The 16,165-nt window shown below is 43.0% G+C and overlaps 1 protein-coding gene across 3 annotated transcripts in view; it reads right to left on the bottom strand.

The window, feature by feature from the left end:
• The window catches only part of LOC120306363 (dual oxidase 2-like), a 50,285-nt gene that overhangs the window by 29,145 nt on the left and 4,975 nt on the right, over positions 1-16,165 (bottom strand). For all 3 annotated transcript variants that reach the window (XM_039339504.1, XM_039339505.1, XM_039339506.1), the window contains exons 2-5: positions 5,654-5,761; positions 4,108-4,191; positions 2,766-2,930; positions 1,455-1,642 (exon numbers count right to left, since the gene is read on the bottom strand). In XM_039339504.1, the coding sequence (XP_039195438.1) occupies positions 1,455-1,642; positions 2,766-2,930; positions 4,108-4,191; positions 5,654-5,761 (545 nt within the window). The remainder of the gene's footprint in view (positions 1-1,454; positions 1,643-2,765; positions 2,931-4,107; positions 4,192-5,653; positions 5,762-16,165) is intronic.

The raw sequence follows: 16,165 nt of genomic DNA, 5'->3' as shown, positions 1-16,165 counted from the left end.
ATTTAGGTCATGGTTGTCCCAAAGGTACTTTTCCAAAAACCAGATGGACTTTGTTTTTTTGTTTTCCCTTGAAAACATTTTGCTTCTCATCCAAGAAGCTTCTTCCATTCTAACCAGCTGGATTGCATCCGTCTTGGATGGGAAACAAAATGTTTTCAAAGAAAACAAAAACCCGAGGAAATCCAGTTGCCTTTCAGAAAAGCATTGTTGGAACCTAAAGGTGATGCTGAAATATTTATCTCTGGGCTTGTACTCCATTTTTTTTCCAGCTACAGATAATCCTTGACTTATGATTATAACTGGGACCAGAATTTCCATGGCTAAGCCAGGCAATTGCTAAGAGAGTTGTGGCCGATTTTGTGATGCATTTTTTCCCATCATTGTTAAGCAAATCACTGCAGTTGCGAAGTCAATTATGTCATCATGAAGCCAAACTGGCTTCCCATTGATTTTGCTTGTCAAAAACCAGCTGGGAAGCTTGCAAATGGTGATCGTGTGATCCTGCTCCCTTAGTGCATGTACCCATCGTAAGGCCCTTTTTTCCAGTGCTGTTGTAACTTCAACCAATCGCTAAACAAAGGGTTGTAAGTCAAGGGCCACCTGTAAGTGTCCTTACATCTGCTCCTGTTAGATTGCAACACACTTAATGTTTTGAGAGTTGAAATCCACACATCTTAAGTGTCATGGTTCCGACAGATGAAACTCTTCAAAGAACTTCGAGGCATTGTTTACCTTAAAGAATCTTTAATCCAGAAGCATAACTTCGGCACTTACATAGTCAAAGATGAAATATGAATTCCCCTCCCCTGAGCCCATAGTATCAAAGCACAATTCCCTCCTTTAATTAAGAGTCATAAATCACATTCTCCAATTAGTTTGAAATGCAGACTTTCCCTCCAGCTCTCCAGCCTGAAATTCTTATCATCTCTTATTTCAATAACCTTGGTTCACACACTAGGTCTAGTATTGTTATGTCTAACTAAACTCCCGTGCACAGTCCTCCTCCTCCCCTCTCCCAGTATCATCTAATTCTAACTCTAATTCTAAAATATAAGAAGGAAAATGGTTGCATCTCCAATGTTGTCAAAGCAAGAACCTCCGATGTTAGCAGTGTTGACATCAAGGTTGCCAAAATTGAGAAATGCAGATCCAGAAAATAGTAGATTGCAAAAGTTACTATGGCGACTGTTTGACTCATTTCAGCCCCATCTGCCTTTTCTATTGCCTTAAATGTAGGTGTGGTCCTTGAGTCATAGTTTTTTTTTTTAAAAAAATCTATTCCAGAGAAAACAGCCAAACAAATAAATCTTGAGCATTCCACCTGTCGGGAGACAGAATTTGGCTCAATCTCCCATGAAGTGCTATCATAGATACCGCACCCAATTCCTGCCTTTCCCCCTGGAATTCTACCTTCAGAGGGAGAGACGTAGCCCAAATAGCAAAGACATTTTTACCATCTCCCGGGGATTGTTGGGGCTTCGTCCTGTTCCTGCAGCCCAACTCATCCGCTGGAAAGGCAGGACAACCTCTTGAGAATTGCTGGGGTCAAAGACAGGGTCTCCTGGAGGGATCTGCAGGTTGAGGAATTCAGCTGGGCAGCCCGGATTGTTGGCTTCTGAAATCTCGGCCAGCACGTGGAAGCCTGCCAGGTACCCCAAACCAAGAAAGTTAGAGAAAGGAAGAAAGAAAGAAAGAAGAAAGAAAGAAAGAAAGAAAGAAAGAAAGAAAGAAAGAAAGAAAGAAAAAGAAAGAAAGGAAGGAAGGAAGGAAGGAAGGAAGGAAGGAAGGCCCAGTAAAGCAAGAAATTTTTAGTAAACACCAAGAAAAAAAAATATTAGACCAGTGCTTTGAATAAGTTTGTGTATGTTTTGGTGTATGTGTTTACATATTAGTATACCTAGTACACGCAGCATACTTAAACAGGTCTTTTGCAAATCTCTTGGGTGTGTCTGCAAACATTCAAAACTTGGCTAATTTAATCTTGACTGGCCTTTTTCACGCTCAGCGTGTTGTGTTGGGCCAGCCCATGGAATTCTTTCTTTATCTACACAACAATTTATACAACTGCTCCTCTCACAACAGTGACTCTATGGGGAAAGCAGAAGGCTGAAACCAAAACAGAAGAAAAGCATCAACATATGCAACAAGGCTTAAAAGTCATCTCACTTCTGGGCTGAAAATTAGAATGAAGAAATCAGACTAATAGAACTAACAGTATAAAGGTTTAAAGACTGCACAGATTTGCATAATGCTGGAGGAAGGAGTTGACTTCTGGGTAAATCCAGAGAGAACAGATTTTAGTTTTATCTGGCTTGCGGGCAGAATTCAGTTCCGTTCTGTGCTGTATTTCTGCCCCATGTGGTCCAAGTGCTTTGAACTCTTCAGGGTCTCCTTTCAAACAGGATTTTGATGCACCAAAAGATTTCTTTTTATGTTCTCGTATCCTTTGCTTGAAAATACGGAATTTGTGATTTTTTTTTTCAAGCTGCATTTTTTTTTTAAGCTTAAAGGATTTCTCCAGAAGTGAGTTCAGGTGGAAAATAATCTGAATCATTACAGTTGGAGAAAATAACGTGGCATTGATTTTACCTCTTTCCCCATCAGAAAGAGTTCCTGAGAAGTCCACAAGCAGGTGTGACCTTCTTTTAAGATCCAAGATCACGATTGATGTTTCAGTTGGTGGAAACACGCTTAGCAAATCCTTTCTCTTCCAGAAAGGGGTCAAAGACAGGAGGGAATGTCTGGGTCAAAAGATGGCTGCTTACCAAAGAAGACTCCAAGCACCGTTCTATTTTTCTGAGAAAGTTGGTCTGAATCCCCCTGGGCCACCACATTGCTAAGCCTGCGGGCATTGGGTACATGAGGTTCTTGCAGGGCCTGGTATACCCCATCTGCATAATTAGCAGGAAGTAGACGTGATAACCGTGAACCTACGGGGAAGAAATCAGCATGTCACTCAGAGGAGGTGGGAATGGGGCAAAATATGGCAGAAAGATCACGAGAAGTTCCTTGAGACTACTTTGGACAGTCAAGAAAACACATTTATGGATCATTGAATTTAGTTCTCACTCAAGGCACAAATGACCAGGCTCAAACTATCTTACTTTGGACACCTTATGCAAAAACAAGGCTCTCTGGAGAAAAAGATGCCCACTAAGGTCCATAACTCAAGTTGAGGACTTCAGCTTTAAATAACCAATCGTTCCTTCTAGGTTGGACATTTAGAGCAGGGCTTTTCAACCTTTTCACCCATTGTACCACTTTTAGGATATGGCAACATCCGAGTACCACCAGTCGCCTAGCAAGGTGTTAAAAACTTGATGACCAAAAAAAAAAAAAAAAGGAAAAAAGTGAGGAAGTACAGGTAGTCCTCGACTTACAACAGTTCACTTAGTGACTGTTTGAAGTTACAATGGCCCTGAAAAAAGTGCCCCCAAGCCACAGCCGAGCAAGACGCCTGCCTGCCCGCCCGGTGGCGCTCTTCCTCCTGTCCGAGGTTTTCATTGTTGTGAGCATTTCTGTTGAGGATTGGTATCAGGGGATGGGGTGGGGGGGGGTGTTTGGTTTTTATTCCCCCCATCTGCTGGGTGGTTGCAGCAGGTTTTGGTCACTTCACATGACCCTGGGACACTGTGACCATCATAAGTATGAATCAGTTGCCAAGCATCTGAAGGTAAATCACAAGACCCTGGAGATGCTACAACATTCCAGCTGATCGGCGCTTTTTTTGGGCTCAGCGGAAGCTCTAGGATCAGTGCTGCTTTCCAGTTGATCGGTGCTTCTTCTGGGCTCAGCAGAAGCTCCAGGATCAGCGCCGAGCTCCAACTGGCACTTCCGCTGAGCCCTGACAGCCCCAAAGAAGCGCCGATGAGCTGAAAAGCGGCACTGATCCTGGTGCTTCCGCAGAGCCCTGACAGCCCTGCAGCTCCAGCCATCTCTCGCTCAGGCTTGTGCGGTGCTGCCACCGGTTCAGCTCATTCCCCTCCCCTGCTACCCCTTTTCTAGGATGGTCACGTACCATCTGCCAGCTGCCAATGTACCACAGGTGGTACCCGTACCACTGTTTGAAAAGCCCTGATTTAGAGGATCAGTTGCATGTTTTCTCACCTGCTGAGTTGTGTTTATGATACATGAGGTTGTTGTACCAGCCATCATAACGTTGAATTTCCCAACGTATATTTTCTTGGGCACCTGGAAATAAAGTAGGCAAGGAAGAATGCATTTTTGAAAAATAGGATGATTGAGGACAAAGTTGAATTCCAGTGAAAATCAGGGCCAGTGGAATCAATACTGAACATCCAATAGCAAAAGTCCCTTTTGTTTAAAAAGGTTTGGCTCCTGAATCATTACTTCAAGTGAGTATCTTTCAAACCGTATTCTGCTCAGTGGGGACTGCCAAGAGGCAACCATAATGCCTCTTGAAAGAACCAAGACTGTTTCTAGTTAGGTTATATCTTTCCCCTACATCTCCATGCTAATGGATGGAAAACTTGACCTACTGTTTTTGATCCTCCATCTAATTAAATATCACTTCAGCCAACATCCAAACAGATCTCATCCTGGACATCGTGAGATTACTATTCAGATCAAATGTGGTCTTATAGTCTCTAATTCAGATCCTCCAAAAAGGCACATTAAGTATTTATGGGATTGAACAGGTTTTTTTTAATCGTCATCTTTTTTTCTTTTAAATATTATTATTATTTTTTTTGTAAAAAAATTTTATTTTCAATTTTACATTACATCATAAAAAATACTTCAGATAAAGAGTAAAATAAATTTATAGACATAACTTTCGGTATTGCTCGCCCATTTCCCCCCAAACCGCATCCACCCTCTAACCTCTTCTCTCACTTCCCTCTTTCCCTCTTCTTCACTCTCCCCCTCTCCTCCTTCTCCTCAACCTTCCTACTTACTTCTCCCCTTCCTCCTATCTTCTCAGTCCGGATGCAGTCCAGGAGAAATGCCGGAGCAATTCCTCTTTCCAAAATAAAACATAATATTATAAAAAATGAAACTATTTCTACTTATCTGAGCTATTTAACCTTCAACCCATTCCCCCCCACCCCCCTCCCCACCTGACTTCCCAGAGCCAAGTACAGGGTTATACAAACATATTAAACATAATCTATTTAAGTTTATACAATAACCAAAATCATACTAACCCTTAACCCTCTTCAAACTTTAACATCATAATTTTATAAACAAATCCATTACTCATAAAATAAATGAAACTTTATAGTTCCATATTTCTTCTGAACATATTCTATCCATCTTCTCCATACAATAACATATCTCTTTTTTCTTTTAAATATTATTATTAAATATTGTAAGTATGTTAACCTTCCTTTCTCTTCCCTAGCAGGGAAAGCTAACATCCTTAGGATTATTTAATAATAATTAAAAAAGAAAGATGGAGAGGGTTGAAAGAGAAACTCATGCAAAGAGTAGTATTGAAGACTGAGAAAAAACACAGAACAATTATTCCCATATTCTGCATGGGCTTCTTCAGAAGGATCTGGATGACATCAGTGGGATGTCACTCTCGGCAACCCCTTCAGGGGATGATGGTGGTAACACTTCTGGAGATGGTGCTGAAATTTGTTCTGTTTCAGGGAACCAGCTGATGGAAAACAAAATTAAATTAACTTACCTGCCTTGTGCCACAAAAGTGTCAAAGTGAACAAAAGGCCAACAAGAAGACTGGGTTTTATTTCAATAGTCCCCATTTTTTGAGATGGGGGAGAGGTTGGACGTCTCCCTGAAAGTGGAAAAAAAAAAGATTTGCAGGTGACCACCTTGATATTAAATAAAGTATGGGACATAAAGTCATTGACTGCACAACTCTGGACCTTTTCACCACCCCAGAGCAGACCGCCGTTTTCCAAAGAAATGTTTTGAAAATATGTTTTTCCGTCTACTGGATCTACATCGTGATATAGGCCAGTGGATGTAAGAATACGGTCATGACCAATCACCAATTGGCAACCAAACCTAGAACTACATCAGAAGGAGAAAAACTGCAGCGGAAGGGATGGTCACGTTTCTCCATGGACTTTGGATACCCCATCCAAGGATGTTTTCTCACTTTCCCCAGAAACACCATGAATGTTCAGATACGGTTTGTCTCACAAACCCTAGCTTGCAAAGTTGCAGAGAGAAACCATAAAGTCAGTCTTCCATTCTACAACGCTTAGGAATTATTGTAAAGTGTATCATACCACCTTCCACTTCTATACGGTAGACATAAAGCATTTGGCTCCATACTTAGGGACATCTGTTTGGATCAAGCGATTAGGGAGGATTGAGTAGAAATAACAAGAGGTAGCATGTTGACTTTAAATAATAATAATGGGTACTTGAGTGGAGAAGTGGTTGGGAGAAGTGATCTAGGGAGCATGTGGTTCTTTCCAAGCTCTCTTCAGAAATTGGGCTGGAGAAAGAGATTTGAAGGAGATGGTTATCTTTGTTCTCTCTGCCAAAAGAGGTCAGGGAGAAAACATCCCATCGTTAAGAATTTGGAATGTTTGAAAATGCTCATGGAGGCAAAGAGACGTTTTGTCCGAATTGTAGGTTTTTAGCCGGTACAGAGAAATCACTGACGGGGTTCATACAACATGGTTAACCCATCACAAACTAGGGGAAGACTTCAGGCAACAAACAACAATAGTTTTAACCGGCTTAGCTTTGGAGGGGGAGAAGGGATCGGAGTCTATTCTTGTGAGATGGCATCCATATAAATTGGATAAATAAATAAAAACACTATAATTGTGTAAGCCATAAATATCCCGGTGGAAATATTGGTGGATTGTGGTGCAAATGCAAATGACTTAGGACGATTCATTTAGTGACTGTTCAGAGTTACTCGTATAACTCCCACCTTACTTAGCAACAGAAATGGGAATGGAAAAACCATACTATTGGGCACCACACTACAAAAAAGATCTTGAGACTTTGGAAAAAGTTCAGAGAAGAGCAACTAAGATTACCAAAGGCCTGCAGGCTAAAATATATGAAGAACAGCTGCAGGACTTGGGTTTGGATAGTCTAAAGAAAAGAAGACATAGGGGTGACATGATAGACAATCACTTATCTGAAATGGTATAGGTTCTCCTGCTCAAGCAGGGGGCTGGACTAGAAGACCTCCAAGGTCCTTCTATTCTATTCTATTCTATTCTATTCTGTTCTGTTCTGTTCTGTTCTAGTCTAGTCTAGTCTAGTCTAGTCTAGTCTAGTCTAGTCTAGTCTAGTCTATTCCATTCCATTCCATTCCACTCCTCTCCACTCCACTCCACTCCACTCCACTCCACTCCACTCCACTCCACTCCACTTTACTCCATATATTCTATTCTATTCTATTCTATTCTATTCTATTCTATTCTATTCTATTCTATTCTATTCTATTCTATTCTATTCTATTCTATTCTATTCTATTCTATTCTAATGAGCCAGCCGTGTGTTGCAGCTGCCAAAAAAGCCAACACAGTGCTGGGCTGCATTAACAGAGGGATAGAATCAAGATCACGTGAAGTGTTAATACCACTTTACAAGGCCTTGGTAAGGCCACACTTGGAATACTGCATCCATTTGTGGTCACCACAGTGTAAAAAAGATGTTGAGACTCTCGAAAGAGTACAGAGAAGAGCAACAAAGATGATTAGGGGACTGGAGGCTAAGACATATAAGGAATGGTTGCTGGAATTAAGAATGTCTAGTTTAATGAAGAGAAGGGTGAGGGGGGACATGATAGCAGTGCTCCAATATCTTAGGGGCTACCCCAAAGAAGAGGGAGCCAAGCTAGTCTCCAAGGCGCCTGAAGGCAGGACAAGAAGCAACGGATGGAAATTAATCAAGGAGAGAAGCAACCTAGAACCAAGGAGAAACTTCCTGACAGTTAGAACAATTAACCAATGGAACAACCTGACTCAAGAAGTGGTGAATGCTCCAACACTGGAAATTTTAAGAAGAGACTGGACTGGACAGTCCAAAATGGTGTAGGGTTTCCTGCCTGAGCACCTCTAAGGTGCCTTCCAACTTTATTATTATTATTATTATGGATCATCGCACAGTCAGCCAGATGTTCAGACTGGACATCTACCTATCGAGTCCTTACCCAGGACCTGGGATAGGCAGATGTGGATGTTTGATGGTATTACAGATATCGTCGCTGGATGGAAGCAGTTCCTAATAAGGTCGCCTTTTGCAATTGACTAATAGCGAATTTGTCAATGCCAATGGTGTTCAAGTGGTGCTCCAGTTGTTTTGGGATTATTATTATTATTATTATCATCATCATCATCATCATCATCATCATCATCATCATCATTCTATTCTATTCTATTCTATTCTATTCTATTCTATTCTATTCTATTCTATTCTATTCTAATTTTCCCCAGTAAATTGACTATTTCTGACAGCAAATGAAAATGCTTTGCCCAAGGATGCCAAACATCACATTTTTAAACCCACAAAATTTGCTGCAAGCAATTCCACCTCATCCTACCTGCTCCCCCCTCACTTTGGCCACAGTTTGGTACCTCACTTATCACGAAGACATCCCATCTGGTGGGAAAGTGTTGGCTCACGTTATTTCTCAAAGCTTTGCACAGACACACTGCCGGGAAGAAGTGAGCAAGGCCCATCATTACCTCGAAGAGGAATCTTTAACTCAGTGAAATCCTGCACCACGGCTACCATATCCGGAGGGGATCTTCCTTACTTCAATCACATTCGGGGAAATAACGATCTGCTTTGATGGCGATTGAACTGGATTACGGATAAAAGCTCCCTGATTTCCCGTCAAGAGAAACAGGTGGGGAGTGCAAAAAGAGAGAGAAATAAGGAGACAAAAGAAAGGGGGAAAACTGGTTTTTTTTCCGGAGGAGGAAGAAGGGAGCTCTGGAGGATATGTGGGGCTTCCCCCTTTTGCTAAAAATAGAAGCTGGAGTCTAAAGGTATTTGGATGCTGTAATACAGGGGTAGTCAACCTTGGCTCTTTTATGACTCATGAACTTCAACTCCCAGAATTCTTGAGCCAGCCATGCTGAGGAGAAATGGAGAGGTTTCCAAGCTGAGCCAGGCTGGCTCAGGAATTCTGGGAGTTGAAGTCCACGAGTCATAAAAGAGCCAAGGTTGCCTACCCCTGGTCTAGACTCTTGGCCTAGGGTAGGGGTCTTCAAACTTGGCCCTTTTATGACTTGTGGACTTCAACTTCCAGAATTCCTGAGCCAGCCATGCTGAGGGAAAGGGAGAGGTTTCCAAACTGAGCCATGCTGGCTCAGGAATTTTGGGAGTTGAAGTCCATGAGTCATAAAAGAGCCAAGGTTGACTACCCCTGCTGCAATGTTTGCAAGCAGGGGGAGAAAGGAAAAGAGAAACACGGGATCCGCCATCCGATTTGGCAGTTGGGAAGTTGCCAAGTGCAGAGACCAAACAACCCAGGCATGCTAGCAACATTACCTTCAATAACAGAATAGCAGAGTTGAAAGGGACCTTGGAGGTCTTCTAGTCCAACCCGTTGTTCAAGCAGGAGAACCTACACCATTCCAGACAAATGGCTCTCTAATCTTTTCCTAAACACCTCCGGTGTTGGAGCACCCACAACTTCTGGAGGCAAGCTGTTCCTCTGGATTAAAAGGAACAGGGGCAGTTGACTGTCTGAGTGATGGGGAGGAGCCTTGTACCCAGAAACAGAAGTGTCATGGTTCCGATAGATGAAACTCTTTGAAGAACTTTGAGGCATTGTTTACCTTAAAGAATCTTTATTAGAGAAGCATAGCGTCGGCACTAACATAATCGAAGCCAAAACCTGAATTCCCCTCCCCTGAGCCCATAGTATCAAAGCACAATTCCCTCCTCCAATTAACATCATAAATCACATTCTCCAATTAGTTTGAAATGCAGGCTTTCCCTCCAGCTCTCCAGCCCAGCCAATTCTTATCATCTCTTATTTCAATGACCTTGGTTCACACACTAGGTCCAGTATTGTTATGTCAAGCTAAGACTCTCATGCACATTTCTCCCCCTAGCGTCATCTAACTCTAAGAGTAAAACATAAGAAGAAAATGGTTGCATCTCCCACTGTTGTCAAAGCAAAAACATCCGATGTTAGCAGCGTTGACAGGAAGGGGGAAACTGAGGCAAGGTCTAATTCCTTGTAGTGGTGGAGGAAGGAAAATCAGAGGCCAGGCAGCCTTTCAGATCCAGTCCTGAGGTGGAACTAGGCTCCCATAAATTTCGGAATGGTCAAAAGCTCCTCAACTTCCACTTTGCAGGAGAGGAATCCCATTGGTCTGTTATGCCCAGATTAACAGGCTTTGGTCATGCTCTATGTGGGGCTGCCCTTGAAGACTATTGGGAAGCCACATCCTTGCTGGGATAATTCTACTGCAAGTAGAAAGATGTTCCCAGAAGATGTTAAGGGGAGGTGAGTCTACAAGCTGTAGTCCCTCTCCTTGGAATAACTTTGATGTTCACATGGCCTCCTCCAGGAGGTCATTTGGAAAATGTTTCTCAGCTAAGAAGTGTTTCCAACTCTACGATGACCCTAGACCAGTGGTGGCGAACCTATAGCATGGGTGCCAGAGGGCACGCGCACCGTCGCCCCCGTCCTAGGCCTTCAGCTGAGTTTATAAAATCTTTTTGCTTTAGGCCTCCACCGCCATGTACAAAAAAAAAAAGGTTCAATCAATCAGTCAATTTCAACTTCTTGGGGAAAAAAAAAAATCTTGCAAAGTTGGAACTGATTGATTGTACTTTTTAGTCCCACCCAGTCTGCCGTTACCACTGCAGCCATGCCCACCCAATGGGCCACACCCACTCAATGAGCCACACCCACCTGGCACCCGACGATGCATAAGTGGGTTTTGGGTTGCAGTTTGGGCACTCGGTCTCTAAAAAGTTCGCCATCACTGCCCTAGATGCTTATTTTAATCTGCAGCCAATGCCTCCCAGGTTGATGCTGTCTGGAAGTACCATCTTTTGATGGCTGGGATGGCATCGAGCTTCAGAAGGCAGGAAAGTTTGTGTGTGTGTGTGTTTATTTGTTTGTTTGTATGTGTCTATAGGGGGAACTGTGTTGCACAATGGATAACGCCTACATCTTGGGGAGACAGGAGAGCTCCACCCTATTTGGAGGGGAGCATTTGGGCGAGCTGGTTTAGGCCACTGTGCAGCTAGAACAGAAGCTTTCAGTGATGCGAATAGAATTTAGAAATAATAATAATAATAATAATAATAATAATAATAATAATAATAATAATAATGATGATGATGATGATGATGATGATGATGATGATGTTGGAAGGGACCTTGGAGGTCTTCTAGTCCAACCCCCTGCTCAGGCAGGAAACCCTATACCATTTCAGACAAATGGCTGTCCAGTCTCTTCTTAAAAACTTCCAGTGTTGGAGCATCCACCACTTCTGGAGGCAGGTAGTTCCACTGGTTAATTGTTCTAACTGTCAGGAAGTTTCTCCTTAGTTCTAGGTTGCTTCTCTCCTTGGTTAGTTTCCACCCGTTGCTCCTTGTCCTGCCTTCAGGCGCCTTGGAGAATAGCTTGACTCCCTCTTCTTTGGGGCAGCCCCTGAGATACTGGAATGCTGCTGTCATGTCCATAGTAAACAATGCTTCATAAGAGGTCCTTGGTGCTCTCTGAGCCTGGTTGTTTTCTTGTAGACGGTTCATTGCCCAAACTAGGTAACATCATCAGTGCTAGTGGTTAATAACGCTGAATAAGCAAGCAGCTCTTCTCTTCCAACCATGGAGGTCTAAAGAGGCAAGTCAAAACCCCTTGAAGGACCTTTCCCCACTGTTGAATTAAAGAGCTCTCCATCCATCCTTGAGTGGGCCAAAAACCTCAACCAAGATGACGCTGGCTGTTCTCAATGCCGATTTCTCATTTTCCTCTATTCCAGTGGTTCTCAACCTGTGGGTCGGGACCCCATTTGTGGTCGAACGACCATTTCACGGGGGTCGCCAAACAACGCAGTCCGCCATTTTTTCCCCCCTTTTCCTTAGCTGTGCTACTCCCTTTTATTCTATTGGCTTTTGAAAGCCAATAGAATAGACTCTCTTGAATAGAGTCTAATTCTATTGGCTTTCAAAAACCAATAGGAATTGTCCAGGCTGTCTCTGCCCTGCTGAGCCCGCCAAAAGTCCCCTTCTGCAAACGGTGCTGCACCAGTTGAGTAGTCCTCGACTTACGGCCGGTTGAGTAGTCCTCGACTTACGACCGGTTGGGGGATCGCGGCATTAAAAAGGTTGAGAACCACTGCTCTATTCTCTCTGCTGCCACTAACTTTAGTTCCTGGGCTTCCCAAGACAAAAGGGTGGTAAAGCCTAACTGATGTTACACCCCTTTGAGGTTCCCCTTGCATTCTGCTGCAATAAAGGAGAAAATAGCTCCTTAACCCTGGAACAGCTCAAGATGCCTTAAGCTTCTCTTACGCATAGAATGAAGTCAACTTCATGGAGACCCTGAAGGAGATAAGATACAGCCAGGGCATCTCTGCATTGTTATGTGCAAGGGAAACATAGTCTAAAAAGAAAGTTTTCGTCTTTGCAAACAAATGATTCAGCTGAATCACTCCACAAACTTCTTTTAAACTTGAGCTGTGATGCAAACAAGCTCTTGAAAATAAACCATTTCCTAGCATGAAAGTCTAAAGTCTAAAGTCTAAACATTCTCTTTGGCTGAGCAGCTGCACATTGTTAAGAAAGAAAGAAAGAAAGAAAGAAAGAAAGGAAGAAAGAAAGAAAGAAAGAAAGAAAGGAAGGAAGGAAGGAAGGAAGGAAGGAAGGAAGGAAGGAAGGGAAAGGAAAGGAAATAAAAACTAAAATGAAGTCCTAGCAAGGAAGTCTTTCTCTTTGTGTATTTCTCTTTGGGGGGGGGGGGGTAAGTATGGCGCAAGCACGTGCAACTTCCCCACCTTGACCTAGATATGAAGAGAAAATTCCCTGGTCTTAAAAATTGTAAACTTTGCTTGCCGTCAACTCACTGAAAATATGGATTTTCTCTGTCCCTAGTGACTGGATTATGGGAATTTCCTAAAGTTTGCTTAAAACGCTCTGATTCACCCTATCATTTACAAGATCTAGAGAATTTTTCTTTCTCAACTCTGTGTTTTAAACTTGTCTTGCATCACACAAAGAAAACCGGCCATTTTTCTTGCAGGATTAATTGCAGAAACACGTGTGTGTGTGTGTGTGTGTGTGTGTTAAAAATTAATGTTGTACGGTTGAAATTGAATGGCAGATGCGAAGGGAGATATCAGATCATCTTTTTCTCCCCACCACCCCAAAACTTTCAAAGGATCAAAAACGATCCCTTCAAATTCCAAGATTCTCTCTCTCTCTCTCTCTCTCTCTCTCTCTCTCTCTCTCTCTCTCTCTCTCTCTCTCTCTCTCTCTCTCTCTCTCTCTGTGTGTGTGTGTGTGTTGCAGAGTGGATGAAGGCATTTATAGGGATTCATTTCTATTGGCATCCAGGCGTCTGCAGAGGGAGGTCAAAAAAGTAAAAATGGCAGTTATGACTGTCAGTCAAAGTCATGGTCTTTTTTTCTGTTTTTTGCATGCACATTAAAAAAAGGAACATAGTTGACTTCCCCCCCCCCTTCACGGCTTGGGCAGACGAGAGTTGAGAGGGACTTTTCAGTTTTCAGAATGATGAAAAAAGCATTTTTCATAATTTTCACCAAAAAAAAGCATCTAAATCTGTGGGCTTCTTCCCAACTCAACTATCTTTCCATTCGACTCCTATAGCAATTTCAGTCGTGGTTGCTTTGCTTTATCCGCCTAATATTGTCATTGGACCACAAAAGATGATTTTTGCCAAGCACGCTGGCCGTAAACCTCTGCCCTGCACACAGCTTTATCTTGCTCTCCACCCACCTCCAGCAAATACACAGCAACGGAATGTGGAAAGAGAGTCTGGGGGTCTTATTTGGGCTTATTTCTCTTCTCTGCATATTAAAGGGTGAAAAAGAAGAGATCGTGTTCAAACGTTATGCAAGACCAGCCTCAAAGGTGGCAGAGAAATATTGCAGCCTGAACCGTCCTTTGCCAGCCAGCCTCCTTTGCCCTCTGCCAAGATACTCCATTCCATCTTAAATAACAGAATCCCAGAGTTCGAAGGGACCTTGGAGGTCATCTAGTCCAACCCTCTCCTCGAACAGGAAACCCTATATCATTTCAGACAACTAGCTGTCCAGTCTCTTCTTAAAAGCTTCCGGGGATGGATCACCCACAACTTCTGAAGGCAAGCCGGTCCACTAATGGTTCTAACAGTTAGGAAATTTCTCCTTAATTCTAGGTTGCTTCTTTTCTCGGTGAGTTAGAGGCCAAGACAAGAAACAATGGTTGGAAACTAATTAAAGAGAGAAGCAACTTAGAATTAAGGTGAAATTTCCTAACCGTGAGGACAATTAACCACTGGAACAGCTTGCCACCAGAAATCATTGGCGCTCCATCACTGGAGGTTTTTAAGAAGAGCCTAGACCAGGGGTAGGCAACCTTGGCTCTTTTATGACTCGTGGACTTCAACTCCCAGAATTCCTGAGCCAGTCATAAAAGAGCCAAGGTTGCCTACCCCTGGCCTAGACAATCACTTATCTGAAATGGTATAAATTCTCCTGCTTGAGCAGGGGGCTGGACTAGAAGACCTCCAAGGTCCCTTCCAGCTCTACTCTATTCTAGTTTCCATCCATTGTTTCTTGTCTTGCCTTCTGGTGCTTTGGGAAATAGTTTGACCCACCCCTGTTTTTGTAGCAGCTCCTCAAATATTGGAGCACTGCTTTCAGGTCTCCCTTAGTCCTTTTCTTCCTAAGGCAGAGCACTAGTTACTCATCTGGCTTCATGCTAAGTCAGGACTAATTACGGAGCGACTAATCCCACCTCACCACATCAGCTGAGAAGGAGGAACTAGTCCAAAGTCATCCAGCTGTCATTAACGCTAAGGCAGGACTAGAACTCATGACCTCTCGGTTTTTAATCTGATACCTTTAACTACTAGCCCAAACAGATTCTCAACAGTTCTAATTAGGTGGTTTAAATCTCTGTGCACCCACAACTGCCCATCTTTCCCTGGTGTTAGTGACTTTGGTTTGCTGCACAAGCACCGACACGCAAAGTTTGCCGATTCTAAATCCACAAGGGCGAACAGCCGGTTAAAATTGCTTCCTTTTCCTCTAAGGCTACTGCCTAAGCTTTGGGTAGACACCGTGCACTTTGGATTTCCTGGTCTGCTTTGCTCACACGTCTCTTCTGCACGTTGGGTTCGCTTCTCCTGGCTGGGCACACACACTCTCAACTTACACAAAGAGATCCAGAAGGGTGTATAGGGAAGAAAAACGCTGGCGGTCTATTTGTGTTTGATAAACAGATCTAAATGTAATAATAGTAAAAAAATAACCAAGGTATGAATCACCCTGAGATAAACGTACGTAGGTAGTTAGACGGGCAGAAACCAAAATTTCCCAGCATTCAGAACATTCCTGGATGGTTGTCATGAGATCTTGATTGTCAATTTGACTTCCTAGGGTCAAGATCTAGCCTGAGGCCACCAAACCAGCCACGTCATTTTGTACCTAATGCAATCTGGATTTTTTTTTTTTTTTGGCCAGGTGAACTCTCAACAGGGACAACAAGATTCTCCCAGCTTGTGCACAAGCAGAGAAGTACGGCACACCTGTTCGTCACTCTCGCTTTGAAAATACCCTCCGCTGTGGACCTACCGTGTTTTCCCCAAAATAAGACCCTCAACTGGAAAAGAAGCCTCAGCATGATTTTTCAGGATGCTGGTAATATAAGCCTCACCCCCCAAAATAAGCCCCAGTTAAGATCGTCAGCCAGACGGACACGTTTAGTACTTATTTCCCTGAATATAAGGCCTAACAAACATGGAAAGTACAGGCTTCGCCTCATTCAAGATCTTGGGGGTTTTTCTAACATTCCCGGTATGGGGTGGAGGCTTGTCTGAAGCTAGAATACAGGTAGCCCTTGAGTGACAGCCACAACTGAGCCCAAATTTGATGTCGCTAAGCAAAACATTAGTTAAGTGAGTTTTGGCCCATTTTACGCTTTTTGGCTGCCGCTGTTGTTACGTGAATCGTTGCAATTGTTAATATGTAACAGTAAACCTGGTTTCCTGGCTTCCCCCACTGACTTT

This window comes from Crotalus tigris, unplaced genomic scaffold (assembly GCF_016545835.1).
Source record: "Crotalus tigris isolate CLP2741 ecotype Arizona unplaced genomic scaffold, ASM1654583v1 scf7180000017735.2152567, whole genome shotgun sequence".
Lineage (NCBI taxonomy): Eukaryota > Metazoa > Chordata > Lepidosauria > Squamata > Viperidae > Crotalus > Crotalus tigris.
Note: the sequence above shows the minus strand (reverse complement) of the source record. Positions and strands in the feature narration are given on the sequence as shown.